At 36.2% G+C, this 26,792-nt stretch overlaps 1 protein-coding gene and 1 long non-coding RNA gene across 3 annotated transcripts; both read right to left on the reverse strand.

The window, feature by feature from the left end:
- Nucleotides 1-5,533: 5,533 nt before the first annotated feature.
- LOC126827160 (uncharacterized) lies at nt 5,534-9,586 on the reverse strand. The gene is made up of 7 exons (XM_050556392.2): nt 9,404-9,586; nt 8,993-9,194; nt 7,992-8,146; nt 7,312-7,453; nt 6,851-6,987; nt 6,275-6,422; nt 5,534-6,043 (listed from the first exon to the last, which is right to left on the reverse strand). Exons 1-7 carry the CDS (start codon nt 9,423-9,425, stop codon nt 5,761-5,763), a joined length of 1,089 nt encoding a protein of 362 aa, XP_050412349.1. The 5' UTR covers nt 9,426-9,586; the 3' UTR covers nt 5,534-5,760.
- A 3,491-nt stretch (nt 9,587-13,077) lies between these two features.
- On the reverse strand, nt 13,078-16,909 carry LOC126827342 (uncharacterized). 2 transcript variants are annotated; one of them, XR_007682668.2, is made up of 4 exons: nt 16,765-16,909; nt 15,613-15,749; nt 14,828-14,975; nt 13,078-14,298 (listed from the first exon to the last, which is right to left on the reverse strand). It is a non-coding gene; the product is annotated as an uncharacterized LOC126827342 (long non-coding RNA). The 2 variants fall into 2 exon arrangements; XR_007682669.2 differs by lacking the exon at nt 16,765-16,909 and adding an exon at nt 15,945-15,995.
- Nucleotides 16,910-26,792: the final 9,883 nt, after the last annotated feature.

Here is a 26,792-nt window from a genome sequence, read left to right on the forward strand (position 1 = left end):
CATCTTGTAAACCGACCCATTGAATTCACCACAAATGGGCGTCTATAGGATAGTCATCAAGAAGTACCTAAAACTGAAAGCACTTACCTCCCATTAACCTTTTATTGCAGTAAAACCGCTCGACTGCAGCCGAAGCCCAGCGTTGATTTTGGCTGTGTTAAATTAATAAATAATCTTAATCTTCATAAATTATGGCCTAAAACATTCACGGGGTCATGCGTTAAATCAATAAAGAATCTTGGCCTTCATAAATCATGGCCTACAACATTCACGGGATCATGCTGGTTAATTTGATACCATGCAGGACCCGTGAAAGGAGGGGAGGGGGGGGGCAGCTGGGACACTTGTCCAGGAGCCCGGAGCCTAGAGGGGCCCGGAGGTCTGCTAAGTAATGTTTGGGGGTTTTTTTTGTTGTTATAAATTAATATAAAGAAATACATTGTAGAAGATCGTAAAGCCGGTGACTTTTCTGAATGTGCGTATAAGTGGCGTGGTCGTAGAATTAGAATCGGATTCTGCCCCTGATAGAGACGCTGTAACTTTCAAACATTTTCAAGCCCGGCCGAGACTAAGGGTCTATAAAACCTTATCTAAAAATGCGTGCATTATTTTTGTAAATACTTTAGTATACTATTCAAAAAAAGTGGGGGATATTTGATTTTGGGGGCATAATACTAAAATATGCAAATGACTACGAAAAAAGTCACTATAGAACCTAACAGAAGAAACATTTCCAGTTACATGTGACGCCCAAACGCACCAATAGCTACCGCATGGAATGCAGGTGATGCTTGAGATCATCATGGGGGTCCAACCCAAGATTTGCACGACTCTGACTTTGAATGTTACAGTCATTGTGGCATTGAATTCCAGGGTGGAAACATCAGTTTAACTGTTTTAGTGACCAGAAAACAAATTTTGATATGCGTCGGCTTACCCAAAATGAAAGGTTACGTGCCCTTGGCATGCTACAGATCGGCACAACACAGGCGGTTGTGGCGCGGACGATGAATGTTTCTCAGTCTGTCATAAGCAGGCTATGGTCCAGATACCGTCATACACAATCTGTACAGGACAGACCACGCTCAGGTCGACCAAGGGCGACAACTCAAGCCCAGGATCGATTTATCCGTAACTTGGCCTTGAGAAATCGTGTCATCACAGCAAATCAGATCAGCGCTCGTCTTCAAACAGACACTGGTGTGAGAGTGAGTGGCCAGACGATTCGGAATCGACTGCATAGGGGTCACCTTCGCGCCCGACGTCCTCGCGTGATCCCTTGTTTGAGAGATCATCACATTCAGGCAAGACGTCGTTGGTGTAGGGATCGTCAACACTGGGATAATCGACGCTGGAGCAATGTGATGTTTTCAGATGAGTCAAGGTTCACTGTTGATTTTGTGGACAGACGTAGGAGGGTGTGGCGTCGTCGAAACGAGCGCTTCCAAGACGTTAACGTCATCAGACATGATCGATTTGGGGGTGGTTCTGTTATGGTGTGGGGAGACATCACTGTTGCTGGAAGAACGGCTTTACATGTTGTTGCAGGGCGTGTTACAGGCCAGTACTACCGGGACAACATCTTGGCAGTCCATGTTGTGCCGTTCGCACGACGTCATGGCCGCCGTTTCATCTTCCAGGATGACAACGCAAGATGTCACAGGGCCAAAAATCGTTACAGGTTACCTCCAACAACAGAACATCACCACATTACCTTGGCCAGCACTGAGTCCCGACCTCTCCCCCATCGAGCATGTCTGGGACATGCTTGGACAGAGGTTACGTCAACGTCAACAACGTCCTGCCAATGTCCAAGAACTTGCTGCTGCGTTGCAACAAGAATGGGACAATCTGGACCAAAATGACCTTAGACGTCTCATTAGGAGTATGCCACGTCGGATCAATGCTTGTTTGGCAAACAGAGGAGGATTTACCCGTTACTGACTTGGTTGTGATGCTGTGGTAACTTTGCTGTTTGACCCCGGGTATCATTTTACCCTTATAATGGTCAGTCTGTGCCTTACTTAGTCTAACGATCATTTGGAATAAATCGATGAATGTGAACTTCATTTCATTTTGTCATTTGTTTCTTCGTCAGTTTCATTAGGTGACTTTAATAACACTTAAAAATCAAATATCCCCTCCTTTTTTTGAATAGTATATATAATGATTAACACTGTTTTGGATTTGGTATAATTTAACCTTTCCTTCGCGCGAAGAAACTGCAGCGAATGTCCTTCTGTGTTTAAATCACTGGGCTAGTGACTTTGATGATGTTGGTCTCGTTATCTTCTACTCAGGAATTTCAGCTTCTAAAATTCCGGTATAAACTATGGCTCCAGTTATCTACAAAAATTGACGGGTATCTAGGAGACAGGCTATGCCAGCTATAGTTCGGAACACCTGATGGCTAATGGTCTAAAGTTTAAGGCGTGCGTTGTCTCATAAGGTCTGTCATTGAGTCAAGTGGTCTGGTTTCGATTCCCTGATTGTACGTCACAATCAGTATATAGGGTCGTCTGTCATATCTCGTATTGTCCGGTAGCTGAAGGGGGGGGGGGGATCGCCACCCGAGCTGTGAATTTATGAGACTTATACCAATTAGTCACTTTTCTGAAAACCACGATAAGCATGGACCAGAACACACACTCACTAACAAGCCCCAAGGAAGAGTTGCACCGCCCTGCCATTCAACCGGATAAAACGACCAGGCCTACACAAATGACCTATATACATATATGTGTACATTCTATGTTTATTTGTCTAATGTTCGTCTGCATATTCGTTTGTTTTATGTGCATGCGCCTTGTCCAGTGTTGTGTTTGCCTGTCTGTTCGTCTTAATCTGCCTATTTTGTCAATTCGTGTCGTCCAGTGTTGTGCTTGTTTTTGATTGTTTCCATCTGCACACACGTTACAGTTCTTGTTACATAAACGTATATATGTCCACGTCCGTATGTTAAATGTATATAGTCCGTCCTTTAAAGATACATTATGTAAGATTTAGATAAAGAACTGATCATTCTTGACAAGTAGCTCAAAAATAGATAATGTAAAATGAAAATATTGAAAATTTCATTCAAATTACTTCATTCTAAGCCAAGTTATCACTGTTTGTAGTTTTGACAAGATGTGTGCATAGTGGTAACCAGGGCACTGGTATATTCGAGACCTAGGCTAGCGTTCCCATTTTTAAATTAAATTTTTAAATGGCGAACCATTCTAATCTAGTTAAAATCTCGAATATCCGATGCGGTCGAGAGTTGATTAAGGTCTTGTTTTGTTAATAAATGTCTAATTAATAGTTTATATATCATTTCAGGCCTAAATAAAGACCTGCAATAGAAAAATTTAGCTCTTGCATAATGTATGTTTAAGTGTTTCCATGTTTACTTTATGTACATATATATATGTGAATATTTTACCAATCCTTTCACTCCTTTGCTAATCATCTTTTATATGTAAAATGTAATTGTCAGCGATATCACTTCGGTGGGAACGGACGTTAAATAAAGCTATTTCATACACGTCTCGAGGTATTTTGGAGGAGCATCCGACGGGGTAGAATTGATAGGGAAACGCTGCAGCCGTTTGTAGGGAAACGTGCTCGTGCTCCATTGAGGGAGCCCAGGACCAGGAGCTCTTGTGTTTCACTAGTTTCAGAACTGGTCGTCGCTAGTGGGTCAGAGCCGACTTGCCACGTGAGAGCCAGGGAGCGGATCTACTTAGAGCCCATCCCCGACGTGATCATTAGAGGAAGAGCCTTCGAACCCGCATATCTTTTTGTGTATTCTTGCTGTACTGATACCTGTATATTGTTGATCTATTAAAGATTCAGACCGAGCTTTGTGTTTTCTGGTTGCTGACATCGGGAGACACCAGAGCTGAGGTATTGTGGAGAGCTTGGGTATTCGAGAGTTGGCGAATCAGTCTTCATCCGAAGACAGCCCACAATTGGAATCTTAGTAAGTTGGGTAGTGGGTCTGAGGCCTATATCAGAAAGTCCTATATACCGATACCAAGTCTTAGCGTAGGGCTTCGAAACACAACAAACGTATCAAAATTGCCACATATACTCCTTAAGGAGTACTCTTTAGAAAGAGCCCGTTAGGTGTACTCGTAAATCTAAGACGGTGGTCATTTTAAGATGGTCGGCTTTCAGGCAACGAAATATCAGGAAATAGATGAAAAATTATACGGACTTTCTGGTTACCACAATGGATGGATTAGAAAGTTATCCGACCCAACATCTCCATAACAGGAGAACAATTACAACTCTACCCACATCTTCAACTTCAAGCTTAATAGAACGTACAGTTTAACAATTATGTTTCGACATAAACGTAAACATTTTCCCCAAAGGAACGATTTGAAATAATGAAACCTATATGTACTGAAAATTCCCAAAAGGAAATGCACAATGGTGAACCCCCATCTGTCAACATTGAACAATTGCATAGCGATACACGTTACAAACTGAACTCGCCTAAACTCATGTCATAAACTAAAGTGCAGTCTATGACACAACCAATCGAAACATTAATGTTCCCAATGAAGTTTAAACCTCTTATGTCAAATCGTCTTTATGTCACTCGTATTTAAACATCTATGATAAATAATTTGTATTTATAATACGCTGTGGTGTCTTGTTTTTACTTACTTACTTGGATTTATCCATTCAATAATACAGAGTGACCCTCTTAAATACCCAAAGGTGGTGTATTAACTTTATTTGATTATTCAGAAATTTTTAAAAGAACTTTAACGGGAACAATTCATTGTGGGCAGCTTAACTTGCGTTTAATTATTTTCGTTGTTTTATGAAAAAGGGAAATGTATTAATATTTACTGATAATCATTAATAGTGGTCTGAGCCAAAATCAGTTACCCCCCTTTATGTCGTCTGTTACGTGCGCATATTCAAACTTTCTGTCATGCAACTTAATAATAATATGGCTACTGAATAAAAAAAAGTATCGTAACAACACAACAAATTTCTCATCGTGTGTCTCTCTACACAATGTAGAAAACAAGCAAAAGGGAGGGTGGAAAGCGTAATTAATGACCTTGATTCTTGACATTTGGTCAAGCTACACGTAAGATGGTGGCTTTTCATGTACAGCCATACCGAAAGAGTGAAATGGCATTTAACACCCTCTCGACACAAACTAGGTCAGTTTGGGACTAACATATGGTACAACATTTCAGTGGCATTTAACACCCTCTCGACACAAACTAGGTCAGATTGGGACTAACATATGGTACAACATTTCAATGGCATTTAACACCCTCTCGACACAAACTAGGTCAGTTTGGGACTAACATATGGTACAACATTTCAATGGCATTTAACACCCTCTCGACACAAACTATAGGTCAGTTTGGGACTAACATATGGTACAACATTGCATTGCGCGTAGGGGTCTATAGCAGTGTGAGGAAATCTGAGGAAACCCATAATGCTTGGCAGGCGTCAACCAAATTATGGAATAAAGAAAACAAAGAGCAGCTTATATTCTCATAAAAAACAAACCTTTAATAAACATGAATCTATGAATTGTTTACATTAAAAATAAATACACAAATCACTAATGATTTTACTTAGCGTCATCCGGTTTTCAAACCAGAGGTCATAGCTAATAAATTATTTACATTAGTGAACCATTTACATAACCTATATTTAACAATATTCAGTTTGGATGATCCGCGTTTATACATATAAACAATAGACTATATGATAAAACTAATGATTAATTCCAAATCAGTGAGATTGGAGCAATTGAGACAAAAGAACAAATGCAGCCGTTAGACTAACAGACATGTTAATGGTGGATGACGAACCACCAGCATTGTCTCGGCTAATCCTTTTGAAGGCATCAAGATGGCAGACAACGGCTAGTTTATCTTTCTCCAAATTAGTACATTGAGTTGGCAACAATCCACATTCCATCTCTGTTCGTAGACCAATAACAACGTCTGTACAACTAGCGTGTTTCTTCAAAGCCCACTGTTTTAAATCACAATCGACATGTTTCACTCGGATTCTGAAATATTAAAATATTTGTACATAAAAACTATGTAGGCGGGGGGGGGGGATTAAATCGCAACATGACAACAAACCCAGAACAAAGCTTTAGTTCTCCCATCAGATCTGCGCTTTAGCCAATCGCAGTAATTGTCTAAAGACGAACTCCTTCACTGAGCTTAGCTGTATTATGTCAACAATATATATATATTCAAGGTCTTAAAAATGGTTATTAATGTTTCCTACTTACTCGCAAAAGTTTTTGAAAAATACGTCTTCTTTCATCTCGGTTTGTTGAGCTGTCATCATTAAGTTAATCATCATTTCATTCTGGTCTTGTTGACATTTTTCAACAGCGGCTGTTGGTTCTTCAAAACAGTCAATTCCTTTCAAATACACTGCAAAGAGATAAAACATAAATTAGCACAACTATCCTTACCCAGCGTTTGAAAAAGAAATATGGACAGATCCTATAAAACAACGATTAAATCAACCAAAAAAAACCACACACACACACATGGGCGTATCTTCTGGTTCCCAAGCTAAAATATTATTTTGTGCAATGCTACCATCTTTAGTGCACGATAGTTCTTTATGGACCCGGGACCGAACATTAGACTTGTGACGTCATATTGAATATCGATGCGTCATTGTCCAAGATACAAACATGCCCAGTTTCATTTCGATGAGACTTGATTGGCAGAGCCTTGGGCTGTTTTGGAAGAGTGTCGTCCCCAAGAACAAGAAGATGAGTAACGCTCGTTAGTTCTCCATCAAAAAAAAAAGAAACAGTGCGTTCTAACATTAAAGTTGTCATAATACATACCGGAAGGGTGTGCGCATAAAATATTGACACCTTTATCCATAGATTCAATATCGAGACCGATTGCTCGTAGAATGACGGGTGATTCAGGACAAGCATCTCGTTTTTCTTTCATACACTTGGTTAGGGCATCTTTATGTCTGAAAATATGATTACATTGTTTTAAAGGCAATAACTATATCGCCGGTATAGGCAAGAGATGAATCCAAGAAATAAAACGGGGCTTAACGTCCTATTTTCCTGCAGCAATTATACTAAAGTGATTTAAATTTTACGTTCGATCCGAAAAACTCAATGTTGTTCCATGCTATGCATCCCTAGTCTGCAGCACTGAGAAGTGGCAACAAAAATGGGACAACCCTAGGAACTTTCTCCGACAACACCCGGATCGCAACCGGGACCTGCTGGTTGGTGAGCCAGTGCCATGGCTACCATGGACTAAAAAACTACTGTCCTTAACTTACCCGCAATACTGGGTTACGTCTTTTTCTGTTGTTCCAATAACTGCACCACGTCCCATGGTAGCGTTTGATAAAAATAGTTCAGGGTCAAGTTCCGCTACAGTATAGCATTGTCTAAGATCGCCGACAAGGGTGGCTCTGCATGCTGTAAAGACGTGACAAAAAATATTTATTATCTTTTTGGAGCAATAGGCCCTTATTTCTGCGGGGTTAAAACATGCTACATCTAAAGACATTTGGAATCTTACAATTCCATTGTATTTCGCAAATACAAAGTTTGAAATTCTGACTTTTGTATTGATTGGATACCAAAATGATTATAGAGGGGTATGCAAAGGGCGTTATTCATGGATATTTTAAATACTGGAGTTAAATTAGTTTATCAAATAATTAGGCCAAACCAATTTAATTTTTAGTTTTTAGCGGTCTTGATCTATAAAAAGCCCATTCAATTCTTGTGTACGATTTGTTAACAATTCAAGACTGAAATATTTGGAACCAAAAGCTTTTGAGAATAGCAAGTATGTACCTTTTGCTTCATAAATTAATTTTATTACTAAAGAAATTGAAGACAGAATTTTGAATAGGTTTTCCCGAAGAACAGAAATTCAGATTGTTGTGGCCTTTGTATGATTAAAGTCTGATTGATGACATGTTATTCTGGTTATTTAATAAATACTTACGATGAGCGCAAACCATGTCTAGTTGACCAAAGATAGCTCTAAAGTTTGTATCTATAGCCGGTCGTTCATCTTGTTGATTGGCGGGGTTGCACAAAGTTGAATTCATAAGTTTTCTCATAAAATCTATGCCACACTGGGTTACTTCGGTCTGTTTTCTATAAAGAAAGATGGAACTTGTTTTAGAGACTGTGCAGGTTTTTCAAATGTACCCTTGAATTTAAATTCATTTCGTACTAAAATTGCCTTTTTTTTTATCTTATATTACGTTACAATTTAACAGTACTTCCGGGAAACCCGTGGTGTGTACCAAAATTGTACTTACTATAATATGTAATACGGATGAATTATCTTATTTGCAAACGTCATTTCCAAGAAAATGGTAACACATGAAATAGTTTTAATATAGACCTGTAATGGTCATTATTATTTTATAAAGGCTAGAATGTAACGTTTTTCATCGAGTGGAGTATAAATAAGTTCTTCATTTACAAGAAAATGGGTAATATAATTTTAGGTAGATAATTAGTATATGTACAAGTACAACGACTATGTATGTTTTAATATACTAAATATATATTAACATTTCCTTGTAGCAGATCGCGAATACGACGTAACAACGTAAGGTCAACGACACTGCTGTGTTAATTCGTGACTGTGGTAATAAAATCACATACGTAGCCCGGACACATAGTGATTACGGTAATTGAGTACAGTTACAGTTATCTGGCTAATTCAGTTTCAACCGATTTAGATCTAATTAATAAATTCTTTTAACGGAGAATTGACTTTAAAAAATATATTAATATTATTTACTTATTGTATGATAAAAGTTTAATTCCTGTATAAATGCAATTTTAATTGTTTTGCAAAAGTCAGTGGTGGTTCATGGTCTATTCTCATTTAACTCTAAATTTTATTTTACTTTTCGTTGGTAAAAATAGAACTTCTCCAAATCTCCTTGTTTTGAAATAAAGAAAGAAAAAAAAACCTCTAAAACTTACGAGCAAGCTGTTTGTTTAAATTGTTCCATGTTAGCAGGGGCGGAACCGCTTGTTTGGTTGGTAACTAACCATAGGAAACTTGTTACTTCCATGCTGCTATTTGATACACATTGATATAAATTGTTGATAAATGTTGTACGGCACTGTGACATTTGTTGCTGCTGGGCCATTATTACTCCAATGGCACTGGCAACGAAGAGGGCTGTTAATTAAAAACACAATTTTATTATACACAATGTAAACAGATCCGAGCTATTTTTGAATGTTTCCCCAATTTATATACTAAAATCCGCAGGACTTTTCGCCATATCATTTTGGAAACTGATTTTAAAAAATGACTGCAGATGACAAGAAACCCTTCTATTAATTTTTCAAAAATTACCAAGAAGTCATATCGATGTCCGAACTTACCGCTAAAAATTTTAGACCACATCTTGAAACAGAAAAAAATACTTCTAATAACTCCACAGAATACACTACTCCTGATCCGATGAGTTGTTGATGTTGTGACTCGAATGATTTTGCAGTATCCACTAACTTTATTTAAAGGGTTGACGCTCTATTCATGGAGGAGTTCATGTTATAATATGACGTAACGTCCGCGACGTATCACGTGAGATGTATTTTATGACGTTGCAATCATAAAACTTTTCACGGGGCAATAAGCTTAATTAGATTTCATACAGGGTACGTTTAACTATATAAGGAAGTAACAAGCGTTATGATTAATTAATGAACTCTCATGTAAATTACTTTAGCCCTGTTCAACCCGAGATTTCTGTTTTTTATCCAGACCCTGGGGGGATTAAAGGAGATATCAAGGGCTAAACTGTTAATATTGATTGATTAGGTGATACAAGTAGTGGTAGGCGTGATCTTACAGTTATTTATTTATTTATTTATTTATTTAACAAATATACTTATTTTTTATTGTACCACATTTTGAAATGAAATGAAATGGGGTTTAACATTCTACTGTTCTGCTCTAATAAAGGCGAGCATACGCCATGCAATGTGCGCTATGAGGGAAATTTTGCTCGGGCAGCGGCACTATGACCTACTCCTATATCGAATTCCACCAATCGAGTTAATGTAGACGGACATACAGTGTGCTATGAAGGACATTTTGCCCGGACAGCAAATGAATTCCAACTTTAAAGGTGTGTTTTTCGTGTACGCCAACGTGTACGCGGTTCCTCGGTATATTGTCCCAACCGAACAACTAGACACTGTCAGTTGCCACCCCTCACCCGTCCGAAACCACTCTAGAAAAACCGGGAACTTTCTCTGATAACACCGTTATCGAACCCTGGTTAGTGAACCAGCGCCCTACCCACTGAGCCACCGCCCTGCTAAGGACGATTTCAAAAGAACAGCATCTCTGGGGTTTGAAATTCATAAGCACAACTAAAGTTTAATAGCTATCGGGTGTTCTAGAAACAGTAAGCATACTCTTCATCGTATACGACACCCAGAGCCACTTATAAATAAATATTACTGGACCTGAATTCAGAAACTTAACCGGTTTAAGATAATCTGTGCGTCAAAGGTGACGAGCTGACCCAACAAAGCATCAACAATTTGCTAGACACCTGAAATTATACCGTTTTAAATCTGCTTTACTTAGTGGCTACATTTTTCTTTTCCGAAATGAGGAAATAAAACTTTCAAGAACTGGTGAAAGATCATAAGCTACAGGACACCATTATCAGTTTACATGTGTGTACATCAGGAATACATTTTGGGGGTGTGGGGCACAAGGGAGACATTCTGTTGAATGGGTTAGAAAAAAGGCAAATAATAATCACACCTTTCTCTTATGAGGTCAGGTTTACTTTATTTGAATTAATCGGGACCAAAATTAGTTAAAATCCATCAAACGGTTCAGGAGAAGAAGTTGTACACCGTAAATTCTGTTTTTGCTTTAGATTCGAATTTTCAGGAAATGCGCTCTAATCTACAGAAAGATGAAGTTGGGGGGTGCGGGGGATTTTATACTGGTTTCAAGGTCTTTCGGTTACATATATTTTCAAAGCGATGAACGAACCTTATTTGAATAAATTACGGTATGATTTGGGTATTTTTCTTCACGTTTGTGATTCAAACGGAAAATATATGGATTTTATTTATGTTAAATGAATAGTATTCGCAAAATATTTATTGTTTAGAAAAATTCGAGATACATCACAGAGAAAGAAAACTGGGAAATCATTTGATGGAAACCCATCGTTACTGACACGTTAAATTGTGACCTATTGTTTATATTCCAGTATATAATATCTATAATTATTAATATTATTCTTTGAAAAGCAATAGCTACGGCTTTTAAAAAAAATCGTTCTATATACTCACACCCCGGCAAAAACACCCACTCCCCCCCCCACCCCGGCACCCCTTAAAATTAAATGACAGTCATGTACACTAGTCACGCAAGTAGAATGGAAGCATGAGGAAGCCAAAATTGAAAAGCGCGTCACCGGGTATTCCGGAAAGGGGAGAGAGAGAAATGGGATTTAAATTCCACAAGGTTGGACAGACGACCCTACTCCTTGTCACGTACAACCGGGGAATCGAAACCACGCCAGTTGAGTCAATGACAGACCTTATGATACAGCGCGCACGCGCTAATCATTCGGCCATCCAACCCCCCATTCCGGAAAGGGTAGTATACCCTAATTCGTGCGTGACACCCGCCATTACTGTGAGACATCCGTTTAGCGGACCCAAGTTTATTTCAATTTGGAAAAACATTTCTAAGAATATATTTATAAACTGTGTTTAGAATTTGTTTAAATAAATCATGAACTAAAATTAATGTAACTTTTCAGTAAATTCGTGCTAATTTCTTGGAATTGTTTAATAAAGAAAATTAATCATATTTTTTTTTTATGAAAAAAGAAAAAGAGCCCAAGGAAAATGTGATATCTTTTAACATCTGACACTGATCACTAATTTATATTAATTACTAATTACGCTCGTTAAAGTATGATTAGTGGCTTAAATGTTTTGCTGTAGTGGTCTCACCTTAATAACACCCAGGGGGCGTATAATTCTATGTAATATGTAAAGAAAGTTCGTTAACAGTATATTGATTGATGAAGGTGTTACATCTAGTGCCGCAAGATATTAGCTTATTCTCGCTTAACGTGGGACATGTAATTTATCCCAAACTATTTAAAACTTAGAATGATTTCTTCTGGCAGCATTCTTAGAGCTGCTGTTGGTGGTGATATAGCACAGCAGACACCACCTTCTGTTCAACTTGCCTGGTTTAAAGCAAGTAGCTTTTGCAATTATTGCCAACATGAGAAATCTTTTAGAAATTTATAATATATGGTGGAAATGATATCCGGGGAATCTGTTCAGTTTTCATAGAATACGATTTCTTTATATATGTATTCAATTTAATGGTCATAAACATAAAGTTAGGTTTCTATTTTTGTAATGGCTAAATTTTATACCCGCACGTTTACATTTTGATAGTTCACCAAGAGATCGGGTTATTAGCAGGAATGGCATTCTCTTTCTGCGATATCACTTATTTCTCGAAGCCGACGTCCAATAAAGCACAATTTATTTTGAAAGTGGATACTCAATAAAACTGTTTGAAACACACTTAATTTGGGGAGTGAATTTTAAATAACGCTATTTTAGGTACATTTTTGGAAGTGGACGTTTTATAAAGCTATTTCAAAAACACTTAATTTTGGTGGTGGAGGTTAAATACAGCTATTTCAAACACACATAACTTTGGAAGTGGAAGTTAAATACATCTATTTCAGACACATTTAATTTGAAACCTAATACTTCTTCCTCTTACATGTAAATATCAACACATTGATATAATATATGAGACTTGTATCTGTATGGGGGTAGCAATAATTTCTAAAATGTAAAGAAACCAGAAGTCTTGTTTTCAACCAATTTATTAGTGAAAATATTGCATGAACGTACAAAATATACAAATACACTAAGCCAATGTAAGCACTTGAATACAAGTTATAATAAATATTTCTTTTCTTGTCAAAATCTTGCATAAAATCTGAGAAATATATGATTTATTTTCTTTACAAACACATGCACAATTTAATAACTTTGAACAAATGTGGAATTTCGGAATTTGGGATATGAAGTTTTTTATGAGATTTCCATTGTGGATTACCCTGAAAAACTAACTAAGAAATAAAATTATATAATAAAAGACATATATTCAAAAGACACCATAGTAATTGTGTTCCATAAACCATTATATTTTCAACTGAACACTAAGAAACTTAAAAAATAAGATATATTTAATATCAAACCAATATACAACTAATAACGTATATATTGACTTCTGTACAATGGGACAATGCTACTACTGTAGAAGACAAATCGTTGTCTTTATAATAATAATAATATTTGAATTATTTACAATAATGAAAATAATGATGAGTGAAAAAAAAGTCTTTCATTGTTTCATCAGTCGATTAGACTTCATTCAAATACAATCAAAGTTTCAAATATATGAGCTATTTATGTACATTATGATTATTATATAAATTACAAAATGGAGTCGCATTCAAACATTTTCTGTAAGTCTTTATTGCAACAAATCTTCAGAAAATATCGTAAAATATTTTTATTAAAGACGCTGAATCTCTTTCAAACTGGAATATTGTGAAAGTGGAATATTTTGAAAGTGGAATATTGTGAAAGTGGAATATCTAAAAGGAATATCAATTCACAACGTTCAGTATTTACAAAGATATGATAAATTAAAATTTTCGCAACATAAACAAGCCAGTGCCACCTATAAGTGTCTTTAAAATATTTTGATGTACTTTTTTTAATCCAATTGTACACAGGCCAGGACATTATCTACCGTTGATATTTTGGTTTTGTGTTCTTAATTAAAAGATAAAAAATTGATCTGGGTACATTTGAGAATAGAGAATTAGACAATCTCCGCAAAATGCAAATGATGTTCAGCGGCTTTAACATCGGTAAACCAGTAAGTCAGCATTTTAGAGTTCATATGACAAAGTGGTTATTCCTTAAAGTATGTAGCAAAAATAACCATGGTTATCAAAGTAGAAACGGTTACTGTTGTGGCTGTGGCTCCGGCATAATGGACACGTTCCTGGATGTAAAAGTTCATTGGAGAACAGTGTTGTTGGACTTGACTTGGAAACATACTAAGACAGTGCTCCGGTAATAATTTACATTCCAACTCGTTTCTTAAACCCAAGATGGCGTTATCACATGGTGCCTGTTGACGTCTTCTCCATGCTCCCATTTCACATTCCATTTGTTCCAGACGAACACTGAGAAAGAATTACATCATTCAATTAATCAAAATTTAAATTCAATTTTATATGCTGACAAGAACAGCCCAAACGCTATAAACATTAGTATAGACAAATGGTCGTGTCATTATATTTTTTTATCAAATTAGAAGTAAACATCTCTTGTGATATAACTTTATGTTTTACTCTCATTTGTTAAAAGAAATAGTGATAGTGTTTTTACAAAACATTATTGACTTAAAAATGACAATTACTCTCTGATATCGGTAAACAGAATCCAGAAATTTAACAACGTTCAGTTTTACTGACAAAAGTAGGTTCGCCATAATAAAAATATAACATGCAATGTTGTTGAATGTTTTAAAAATTACATAAACCAACATAATTTGACGTTATTAGAAATACCTTCTCGTCGAATGATCAGACAGTTTTCGTCCGTTTTTTCCAAAATGTGTATTTTGGCTGTCACTTTCTTTTGTCAGATCAGGATAAAATTCATTATCCAGTTAAAATTTGACTGTCTGTTATATTCTTATATAATACTTACTTGCACATCTGCATATAATTTTGTTGATCTGTCAGTTGTTGTTGTTGTCTTAACATGTTTATTTGTGTGATTTTCATATCCATATTCTGAAAGCAAACTCGTACCTCGGGAGTGGGATCAGTAAAACATGGTAAACCAGCCAAATAAACTGAAAAAAACAATACATTAATAACTGTTAATAACTCATATAATATAATGAAAAGGTTTCCATTTATATATGTTTAACATATTTCATCATTACTGTGCTATAAAAGAATGATTATGTCGCTCGATCTAGAATTTTGATATCGAAACAAATATATTTGGTCTTTGACGCCTTAACCGTCCAAAAAACAAGCATCAAAGACACAAATTATTCTTAAAATTAAGCAACTGAAACGTGCTTTAAAATAATTAAATTTCAGAGAAAACTTGTTATATAATCATTATTCTAGAAAGCCTTGAGTGTAAATGCGTCAGCGCACATTAGGGTGTATACATGCCGAGAGCAAGCATCATATTAAGTAAGATTATACAGTCTTGTTCAGATAAATTGTTTTTAAAAAGTATCGCAACAGCGGATCCTGAAAGAAATTGCCAAATCTGAATAAGCCTACATGTATTCCAAATTTCCATGTATTTGAGACTTCAAGACAAAATATAGTTCGTGATGACAAAATTCAAAAAGCGTACTTTATTACCTTTGAAATCGATTTGTGAATCCTACATTAAGTTTTTCTACAATCGACGACATAATCGGCTATGTACATTTATTAACAATCTTATGATAATATACTAAATCTTACCATTAGGATGGGCACACAATAGATCTAAACCCTTCTCTAGAGCTCTAATATCTATGTTCATTTTCTGGAGAACGTAGACACCATCTGGACACATGTTCATCTTATTTTTCATACAGGACATCAGCGATTGACGATTACTGGAAGTTTAGAATAATAATCATATAAAATCATCTTAAATTTTGTTCAATCAGCCTTTTAGAAATAAGTGTATCCACGTTCTTAGGGACTTGCTATATGCATGTTTTATTTCAGTAAAAGCTTGATTAAATGTTTTATAATCGCTTAATATCTTAAAAATGCGATGACTAATTAATAAACGAATTCCTGTGCACTTTGATCATAGATTAATATACAGCTCGGGGCAATTAATATATCATATATTGACAGGCTGGACGTCATCTTATTGGTAAATTACTTATATAGAGCAATCCAACATTATAAAACACATTCATTATCATAGTACATGTCTATTATTAATAAAGCAGACACATTTTTACGGTTATGCGTTTTTCCACAGAAACATTTATGAAAAACAAATCTACAAAACTGACAAATCATCAAAGCTGGGTGGGATTAAAAACTATTTCCTCAAACAAAAAAGCCCTTGCATCTTTTTTTTCGGGTTAGGTTTCTTTTTTCTCGCTATGAACTGTGGTTAAGGCGTTTCGCGCGCTTCGTACGTGTTCACCGTAGCCTCGAGTTTCGACATGGTGATAGGCGAATGACAGTTCAAGGATAAAACAAAACTTCTTTCTAGAAACTTAAACTGGAATCGGATGGGGTTTAGGCTTTGCTTCGATTACTTTATTAAGTTATTTTGTTTATTATGCTTCCAGATAAATTATTCTAACAGTATTTTTTAAGTAACCTTACAATGTGTACATCGGTTATCAATTATTTTCGTTCAAACGCCCTGACTAGAAAGGCTTTCCATGCCCGCCCTGGAGCTTTTTCCCTGCAAATTAAAACTCATAGCTTTAAAATGTTAATAAAGCAAACGAAAAAAGGACCAGACAATGATCTGTGCCCGAGCACCACGACTACCTATTAACATGTTAATATTAATTAAAAGCATTAACTCTCTTTCATTGTAATTAAAACTTTACACATATCAACTGATGCGTGTATGTAAGACAGCTAAATAGAACTTACGGACAGAACTGATAGACTTGTTCTCTGGTCATACCAATGATTCCACCTCGACCGATTGATGCATCAGTTAAAAATGTCTGGGAGTTCATTCCGGAGTTTAAAGAATATGAGAAACATTGACGAAATTCATCCATTAAAGTATAACGACAAGCTGAAATAGAAATGAGCTGAATAATTTTGAATTCAAATGGCCAATAATGATTTAAAATGAAAAACTATCAGTAAAGGCGATATTAAAATTGTGCAATGAAGTAATTTCAGACGAAACGCAATAAGAAGGTTAAACGTATACGCGATCTCCAAGAAACGTCTTTATTTATGTACGTTCCAGTTCGCCAAACTGCATGCTGTTGCGTGTGAGATGATTAAACACGTTTACATAAATAACTGGTACGCTATCTATATAAGCTGCACAAGGTGGAGAGATACAATTGCAAAGTGTTAAAGGGAAATAATTCTGCTTTACATGTATGGAGTCAGACTACTAAATATCTGGAAGTTATTAATTAGCGAATAGAGCGAGATATTTAGGTAAATCATTTCTCCCCCGTTTTCTCTCAATTGCACGCACACCTTTCTTAATATTTTGGTGTAGAATTGCTAAACAGAGTTATAAGTTTCTTTCTTGACAGGCTTTGGTGAATACTAATGGTAGTCGGGTAGTTAAAAATATTTACTTACGATGAGCACAAACCCGGTCGAATTCGCCAAATATACTAGCAGCTTGTAACATAATTTGCTTTTGTTCTAACTGATTCATACACATAGTGCTGTTAACCATAGTTGCTGCTATCATCTGACCACATGCATCTATTGTGGGTCTGGATCTAAACACAAACAAAATAAGTAAACAAATATTGAAATTTGTAAGGAAATATTGATCACAGAATAAAGTCGTTGTCAAGTCTCAGTGATACATTTTTACAATTAAAACTGGTTAACAAATAATTAATTCTAATAACTTACAGACATGCTCTGGCTTTAAATGCTTCTGTTCCTTCAGTTGGTGGTTGTCCTCGTGTTCCGTTGCTAGTCAAATATGTTAAATGATTATAGTTTATACTTCCATTTTGAACACATTTCATGGCATTATTTAAAAATGTTTGTTGGCATTGTGAACTTCCTGCCTGCTGTCCAGCAACGATTTCAACCAGACAACACACCACAGACAAAGATAATACAACTGAAATAAAAAGATACCGGTAGGTATTTATAGTTTTTTTTATGAATAATGCTTCTGCTGCTCATATTGCTGTAAACAAGGATCGTGTCGCAATTTACGATGTCGCAATGTAATTGTGAGACCTATTTTATTATTTCTGAATTAAAATGGGTACTTTATACGGCAAGACTGATATCTTGATCACTTGTAATTCATTCTAGTATAAACACTTTACCAACGAATTCCTCTAAAAACGCATCAGAAGATTTAGTTAGCGTTATGGAACAAACGGAAACGGGTTGTCCCTTTTAACCTTTTTTTTATAAACCTTATCAGAAATATTCTATGGAAAAATAGTAATTCTGGACTGATTTTTTCTTCACGTCTGTGAAATAACTTCAAATAAACAAAAAAGTGTCTACGCGCGTAAGCAGTCTTAGGATTCGTTGGAATCACGTCGCATTACGAGTTTCTGATTTGTAAGCATCACTCCACAAACTCTAAAATTATTCTGATTAGCGCGTTTGCAAATTGAAAAGCAATTAATATGTATCGTAAATACGTCATGATTCGAACACTGAAATCAGAATGCTTGATTCATCTGTATTTTTGCGTGTAAAATGCCGACACCAGAAAATTTAGATTTTAAAATATTTCAGCTTGCTGCTGAACCCTTAAAAATTTTTTCAACCAATTGATTGCTAAAGTCTTTTAGCAATGTTTCGAGAATCCATTTTTAAAGAAAAAAATAAATACATAACAAATGGTAGAATTAGATTGGATGGCTGAAAATCAAATATTACTACTATTCGAGTATATATAGCTTTGATATCAGAATTAAATCTTTCCATATAGCCCATATAGCACCAGCTTTAAACTTAGATAAACAAGAAACCGGCAGCATAAGTAATGAAATTAAAATAATACACACCAAGTCCACCTGATCAGGTATTCTTATTATAGATATACTTTGATGACTTAATTAGTCATACATATTTATATAAACGAATGTAGTTTTAGTTTTAATATGACATAAACTTTGTTACGTTAGTCTTTTAAACAAATATTTAATTTAAAACTAGAAATCTTTCTATTTGACCAGTTTACAATTGTAAATTTGGTCTGTCTCGCAGTGCAACTACTGAATATAATAGGAGCAACGTTGTAACACTGATTCTCTTACCGTTACAGTAATTGTATTTCATAAAAGTTTTATGTTTTATCTAATCTGATCAATTGCTAAATTAATCTTAAACAATTTAACTTATTTTAGCTGTATAATATATATAGTAGAATAATGTTCAACAAGATTATCTCTGAACAGTTCGTTTACTTGAAGTTACCTGTTAAGAGTTTAGAAGCCATGATTCTGCTAGCACAACCTGTTACTCCCTTTAGATATGTGTCGAATGGATTATTTTAGAATCGGGGGACCTTTTAAATGAACTTCATGATATGCGCGGAATTCCGACAAAAATAAAATCATACACAGATTTATGATATTGATCATTTTGAACATAATTGATAATTAAGACACCAATGTCAAAGGCACGCCTGGAATTACATATCTATTAATTACTTACGTGTGGCAGATAGATCAATTTATGTGCGCAATAATTAGACTACATATCAATCAAGCTTATACCATTACATATAAGGATGCTATTCCGTCTCTAATTGTATAGGCCGGCATGAGTCAAAGGTGAATTACTAATTAACACATTTTAAGAAGATGATATTTTACTTTCTTTGATATGTGCGATATACTTATGAATAATAGGGAAATCAATCAAGAACGCGACCTCTTTTTGAGAATCTAGACGAATATAATAGATAACTCGAGTGTATTTTATGGTGTATTTTTATTTCAATATACGTTTGAGGGTATGGGTCTTTAACTGTGGGACAAGATAATGCGATGAAAAAATTCAATCAGGTTTGACAGGCAACCCTAAACCATATAAAACTGGCAACGGCAACTAAATCAACGATAGACTACCTTTAAACTGGGGAACGAAACTATGGCAACTTATGGCCTAAAGCTTTGTCCTGATAATGGTATTTACATGTTAGAACAATATTTAAAAGTATTTGCAAAACAATTTTCAGAATGTATCTAATATTTGCCTTTTTCAAATGGATCTCTGTCATTAACGAAGAAACGTGGTAAAATACAAATACAAATGATATTATGTAAAACATTTCGAAATTGGTTATTTGTTTAAATTGTAATTAGAATATTAAAACAAAATCTGTAGTAAATTAGACCCACAATCGGCGTGGATGTAAGCCAAACTTTCAATAATTGTGGTCGTACAATGCTGAACGTTTTTGTTAAAGATACATTCCCGCGTACAAACTGGGTGATTTGATGATATATTTGGACTAATTAATTTATCATAATTTTGAATTCAAATCCTTCTCAAAACATTGTAATTGCCAAGGAATACCCTGCTATAAAAATCGATCAAAAGGGGTCATGTTTGTGTCACGTGGCTTACCTCTCTCGGTACCTATAGCAACGGGGGCGAAGTCGGAGGGGAATTCATTTTATACACAAGACGATGTTGTCTTTAATTGCTGAATATTTATTACAAATATCGAATCCTAATTAAATTCTCGGATTATCCACTACCCACGTCTTTTTTCCATCATTTTTATCTCAGACAGTGTTGTATGTCTAACTCTTCGTAAAGTTTATCAATATGTACACCAAGCGCTTAATTTTCGCGTGCAACCTTCGACGTCACGCGTGCAGGTATTCCTTATCGTCGGGCTGTCGATTAGGTGAACCCTTGCATTTTTGTAATGTATACGCTCCATGAGTGTTTTTCAGGGAATCCAGTATTTTTCTAGCAAGATTGGATATCTCTACTTTCCATATATACCAACATTGCCATACTTTTATTAGAAATAACCACCGATAAATACTTTTCTGGGAACCTATCTTTAAATGAAACGAAATGCGGTTTAACGTGCTACTGTTCTGCTTCGACTGGGCTAATGAGGACGGACATACGCCATACAGTGTGCTATGAGGGAAATTTTGCCGGGACAGCGGCGCTACAGTCTACTTTTATATCGAATTCCAATTGCCGAGGGATCTTTTAAGTGCAGGCCAATGCGTGCACAGAACCTCGATTTTTGTTCCATGAACGGTTTTCCATAAACGTTGAGAATGCGAGGGGCATCACAAGAGTTTTCAACCTCACTATAAGTAATATGCGATACATATTAAAATCGTTGTACTTATTCCCCACACACACACACACACACCCACCCACCCACACACACACTTCTGGACATCAATGCACCTTTCCCGTTGCTTCTCCAGCATATTTAACGGCTTTTTGTCAAGTGGCGCTAAAAGCTCCTCCGCAGCCGTGGTGACCTCATCATCAGGCGCACATCTGCGGCCCCTGAGTACAGATTTTAGTTGTGAGAAGAAGGATAAGAAAGAGGGAGCTAGATCTGGAGAATAGGCTGCCTGTGAGGGAGGACCTTGAAGCGCTCACTGCTACTTTGACGATGTAAACTGGAGCACTTTTCTTTGATTTGTTCATGCAACCTGTTAGATAATCTATTATTATTTCGAATCCGGAATCACAGATAACAAATGCCATTATCTTGCCACTGGAAGACGTCAATATTGAAATTTTGGGGCGTTGGTGACGTTACATGCTTCCACTGTATACTTTGACTTTTTGCCTCAGAGTGAAAATGATAAACGCAGGTTTTTTTATCCCGAATAACAATAGTACCCAAGAATTCCCATAGATCTCTCCAATAATCCTCGAGAAACAGTTAACTAGCCATGACTCTCTAACCTTTTTGATCTTCAGTCAACTTTCTGGGCACCCAGCGGACTAACAGTTTGTTCATTTGCAAAATGGTTTGCTAATGGCAAGTGCAATAGCTAACAGTTACTCGTCTGTCCAACACTATATCGAGAACAGCATCAACTTTATCTTGGGTGATCACATCAAAAGGGTGACTAGACCCTGGTTCGTCATCAGTGCTGATTCTACACCTTGTAAATAAGGTAGACTACACAACTGTTTGACTGTACTATACCAAAGAGCATTGTCACCTAATGTTCACCCGATTAGATTTTATTACATACTTCGAGAAGGTATTTGTTGAGTAATAAAACCTTCTAGTAGTTTATCGAGGGCTGGCCGTCCTTACCGCACGGTACAAATAAAACCTTCTAGTAGTTTATCGAGGTTCGGGTGTTTCCGGAGTCCAAAATGGCCGCTTTATATAAATGAGAATTTTGGGGATAACTAACCCGAACCCTAATCCTAACCCTTTTTAAAAGACTGAACTTGGGTCTAATTTAGTTTTTACTTCTCTTAAAAGGGTTAGGGTTAGGGTTCGGGTTAGTATTCCCCCAAATACTCATTTGTATAAAGCGGCCATTTTGGTATGAGTTCTGGCTTGTTCTGGAATTTGTTGTTTCTAGTGGTGATAATATTTGTACCGTGCGGTAAGCCGGTAAGGACGGCCAGCCCTCGATAAACTACTAGAAGGTTTTATTACTCAACAAATACCTTCTCGAAGTATGTAACAAAATCTAATCGGGTGTAATGTTTATGTCATATAAGCATGAATTTGCTTTGGCGTAAACTTCTTCAAATAAAGGTACTTAATTACAGATCTGCATTCGCTTTTTACCATTTTAAGAGAAAATGATAGGGAAGTTAGAGGATTCCATTAGAAGTAGATAATATACGTAAAATAAAGTAAATGCATCCATTCTAGATGATTATTTTATTACTGACATGTTTCATACAATTTTCAGAGTAATGTAGGTAACTATATATATATAGGAAATTACAGAAGGTGGAATTCGTGTTTTGCATGTCGAGCACCATCTTCAATAAAAGGCTTGATCTCGCTTTAACTCTATACATCTTATCAAGGCCTTCACGTAACATTTGTCGTCACTAAATTCGATTGGTCTAGGACCCAACTCTAGACCTCTCAGATTCGTCGACAGAAAATATCACACTATCTAACTGAAATGTCTAGTTGTCATAATCGAGTCGCAAAGTTCAAGGTTCACTCAATGTCAAGGTTGCTGGAGCTTGTCCAGTTCAACCTCAGCTTTTCCGCTATGATAATGCTATGACCAACTTCACATCTTGGTCCAAACCTTTCTAATTTGCTTTTCATTATGTTAGTAAGTTTGCTTTCTCTTTGGTTGTCCGTGTGTTTTTCAACTTAAATCTTTCAACGGCTGTAGACATATTTACTCCCCTATTAGTGGGGCGGTTTAGGAAGAATTTTTGGTAGAATCGTGGGTTAAAAGCATGAAACTTGGCACACAGATGGCATCAACCCTACTGAATATTTTGGGATGTGGATCCACCTCAGCAGCCCCGCCTGGTGGTGGTTACGGCGATTTTTCTCAAAATGGCCACCAATTTATTGAAATACATATATATCTTTAGAAGTATACATTGTAGAACCATGATCTAGGTTTCTAAATGTATTGCTCTAAGGTCAACCAAGCCAGCGGACAAGTCACTTAAAGCCCAGAAGACCAAGAAGACCACTACCAGAACTAGCTCCAATGCTAGAGATGAATTCCTCTCCAAAACCGTCGTCAACCTCAGCAACCGTCCACTCACAGATGAACAGATCAACCTACTCTCTAGGGGTCTAAAGTACGCACCAACATCTAAACCAAGGAATCATGATGAGTACATAGTAAATATAGAAAAGGGCCTCCGGCAATTAGCTCCAGGTGGGAAGATAGACTACATAAGACACCAAATAGCCGAACTCATAGCGAAATCCACTCCACAACCTAACAACATCAGCAGACTAGAAAGGGAAGCCTTAAAGGAATTAAAAGAAGATAAAAACATTACAATTGTCCAAGCAGATAAAGGTAAAGCAACGGTCATTATGGATAAAGATGATTACCAGTTAACAGTGTCTAACTTATTGAACGATACTACCACATATCGCAGAATAAGGAAAGACCCAACAAGCACAATAAGTAAAGAACATACCAAAACTCTAAACGAACTTAAAGAAAAGAAACAAATAGACAACAATCTTTTTTATCAACTGCGACCTAACCATCCCCGTCCACCTTATGCTAGAGCCACCATTAAAATTCATAAAGATCCCATTAAAGCTCGCTTACTAGTCTGCTCACGAGATTCCGTCCACTACAACACAGCCCAACACCTCTCAAAACTCCTATCATCTCTAGGCAAGTCCGCTAAATCCTTCATCCGTGACTCATCAGAATTTTGTGACGAAATCAAAAATATACAAAACCCTGGTAAAATAGTTTCATATGATGTTGTTGACCTATTCACAAATGTCCCCAGATCTGAAGCTATAGAAGTTCTCCGCCACCGCCTAGACAAACTTCAATCACCTTTAAATACTCATCTCACCACAGACAGTATAATAAAATTAGTAACAGACTGTGTCAACACCACCTACTTCACATGGGGTGATGATTTATACCAACAGATACATGGCCTACCGATGGGGAGCCCCCTATCTCCACTACTAACCGAAGTTTATATGACCTCCCTGGAAGAAAAAGCTCTACAGTCCTCACCAATAACTCCTATATGCTATTATAGAAAGGTCGACGATACGTTTGTAATGCTGAAAGAAGAAGATGACCCTAACTGCCTTCTACAACACCTAAACAACCAGCACCCTAGAATCAAATTTACGATGGAGAAAGAAAACTGTGGAACCATCCCCTTCCTAGATGTCCTTGTGAATAGAAATGGCGGTACCATCCAAACAAGTGTATATCGGAAGCCCACACACACCGATCAATACATACATTATCAATCTAACCATCCCATCAAAGTCAAAGCAGCTATCATTTCAACCCTCACCCACAGAGCCAAGAAAATCTGCAATCCTGAACTCCTCAATAAAGAACTAGAACATATAAAACATACATTCTGCAACCTCAACCAATATCCTGAACAGTTAGTCAAGAAAGTCATCAACACCGCTACCAGCAATGAACCTAAACTAGCTAAGACTAAACAAGATTCACAAATTCGCATCTCTATACCATTCCACAACAAGCTATCCTACCAAATCCGGAGGCTCCTTAAGCCAGCGGGAATAGACACCAGCTTCTACACTGGTTCTACAATAAAAGATATCCTCAGCGCAAATGGTAAATGCCGACCAACAATACCTCTGCAACCAAAGGGAAGTGTTTACCAGATTACCTGCTCCTGCAAGAAATTTTACATAGGTGAAAGTAAGCGTCCATTAGATATCCGTCTCAAAGAGCACCAGTCCAAAGGCACCACCAATGAATCAGCTGTATCAGAACACCTGAAAAACAACCCCCGCCACAGAGTGAACTGGTCAGCTGTAAATACCCTTAATATCAACATCAATCAAAAGAAAACTAGAAAATTAATGGAGGGAGTACAAATAAAGAGACATCAACCAGAACTTAACAGAGACAGTGGTTTATATATCCCCAGAGCCTATGATGAATTAATTAAAACAGACTAAATTAATAATTAACATAGACTTTACTTTCACATAAATTCTTAGTATCTTTTACTCAGTTTAGCAGTTTAGTTTAATGTATTGTAACATTATATGCAGCACATAATTATTATAGTACTTATAATTTATAAAAACAAACAATAAGATATTCATTAATTTTTTCTGTAACCTATAAACACATAAATATTAGCATACAGTTTCACGGTTAGTAATATAATTACTAGAGTTAATAAAATGGCCTCGCCTTTTATCTATTGTTATGGTAATTAAAATACATCAAGGCTATAACCTTATATTAATAAGTGGTTTCTACCTAGTGTACATTACAATTAAATGCTTTTGTCAATCTATATGGTTTCATTATAAGAACAAGGGTCACTGTTTTCCTAATTATGTTTTCATTGAATGTTGTGATTGTACATAGTATATATATCTCATTCCTTCTATCTGTATCAGTATTGTGCTTGAAAACGACAAGAGAATCATTGTTGAAACGTAGCTTTAATAGAAATATAGTAATTGTTATCCATATAACTTTGTGTTTATTTTTTATTCACAAACAATTGTGGACGGACGTCCGGCGAAAAGGGGCGACGACAATATACGTCCACATGAAAACGTCGGCGTATAAAGAGACTGTTAAACACTCTATTCGTTCGTTCGTTCCTGGAGTTTTACATCCACTTCCACCAAGGCTAATATCGTAGACAATTAAACACACTGGCATCTATTGAGTTAATAAAGATTTTGATAGAACATTGAGGCACAGAAGGTCACTGAACGCTGAATATTATGACGTATACAAATCAAACAGAAATGAGATTAATTTTATACTTATATTTCCAGATGTGAAATAAACAATATTATTTTATTTAAATAATGAAAAAAGGCTATTTTAAAGCATTCCTAAGTATAATACTGATGTCATAAAGCTCTTTTCCGAAACAAACTGCTGTTGGGTTTGGTTTATTTTTAGTTCTTCCGAACGAAATAGAATCTGTTAGAATGTGAGCTAGAAATAGTTGAAAATCTATCGGGCTTTATAATGATCTTATCAAACCTAATTAAACTTCAAATAGTTCTGACGATATTTGCGGATCCGGTTGTATTTGCAGATTTCATTATAAAAAGTTAAAAATCCTTTTAAAATTTTAACCTCCCGGGTGTTAACAAGATATATAAACCGACGACATAATACACCCACATTAAAACATAAGCATATAATGTGGGCGTATTGGCTTTAACTACGATGCCCATATTTAACATTGGAAATTAGTTTCGTTGGGTTAAAACGTCTTATTACAGAAAAACACGCTTATCCGAAATTTGGTGCTATAGTCCAACA

The sequence above is a fragment of the Patella vulgata genome, chromosome 7 (genome assembly GCF_932274485.2).
Source record: "Patella vulgata chromosome 7, xgPatVulg1.2, whole genome shotgun sequence".
In the NCBI taxonomy this organism is placed as follows: Eukaryota; Metazoa; Mollusca; class Gastropoda; family Patellidae; genus Patella; species Patella vulgata.

Excerpts from the sequence above, each read along its gene's own strand:
- LOC126827160 (XM_050556392.2), bottom strand. The coding sequence starts at position 9,425 with ATGTGGTCTAAAATTTTTAGCG. Across the intron at positions 7,454-7,991 it reads AGACATGGTTTGCGCTCATC|CATGCAGAGCCACCCTTGTC; the intron begins GTAAGTATTTAT and ends ACGTCTTTACAG. Across the intron at positions 6,988-7,311 it reads GACGTAACCCAGTATTGCGG|ACATAAAGATGCCCTAACCA; the intron begins GTAAGTTAAGGA and ends TCATATTTTCAG.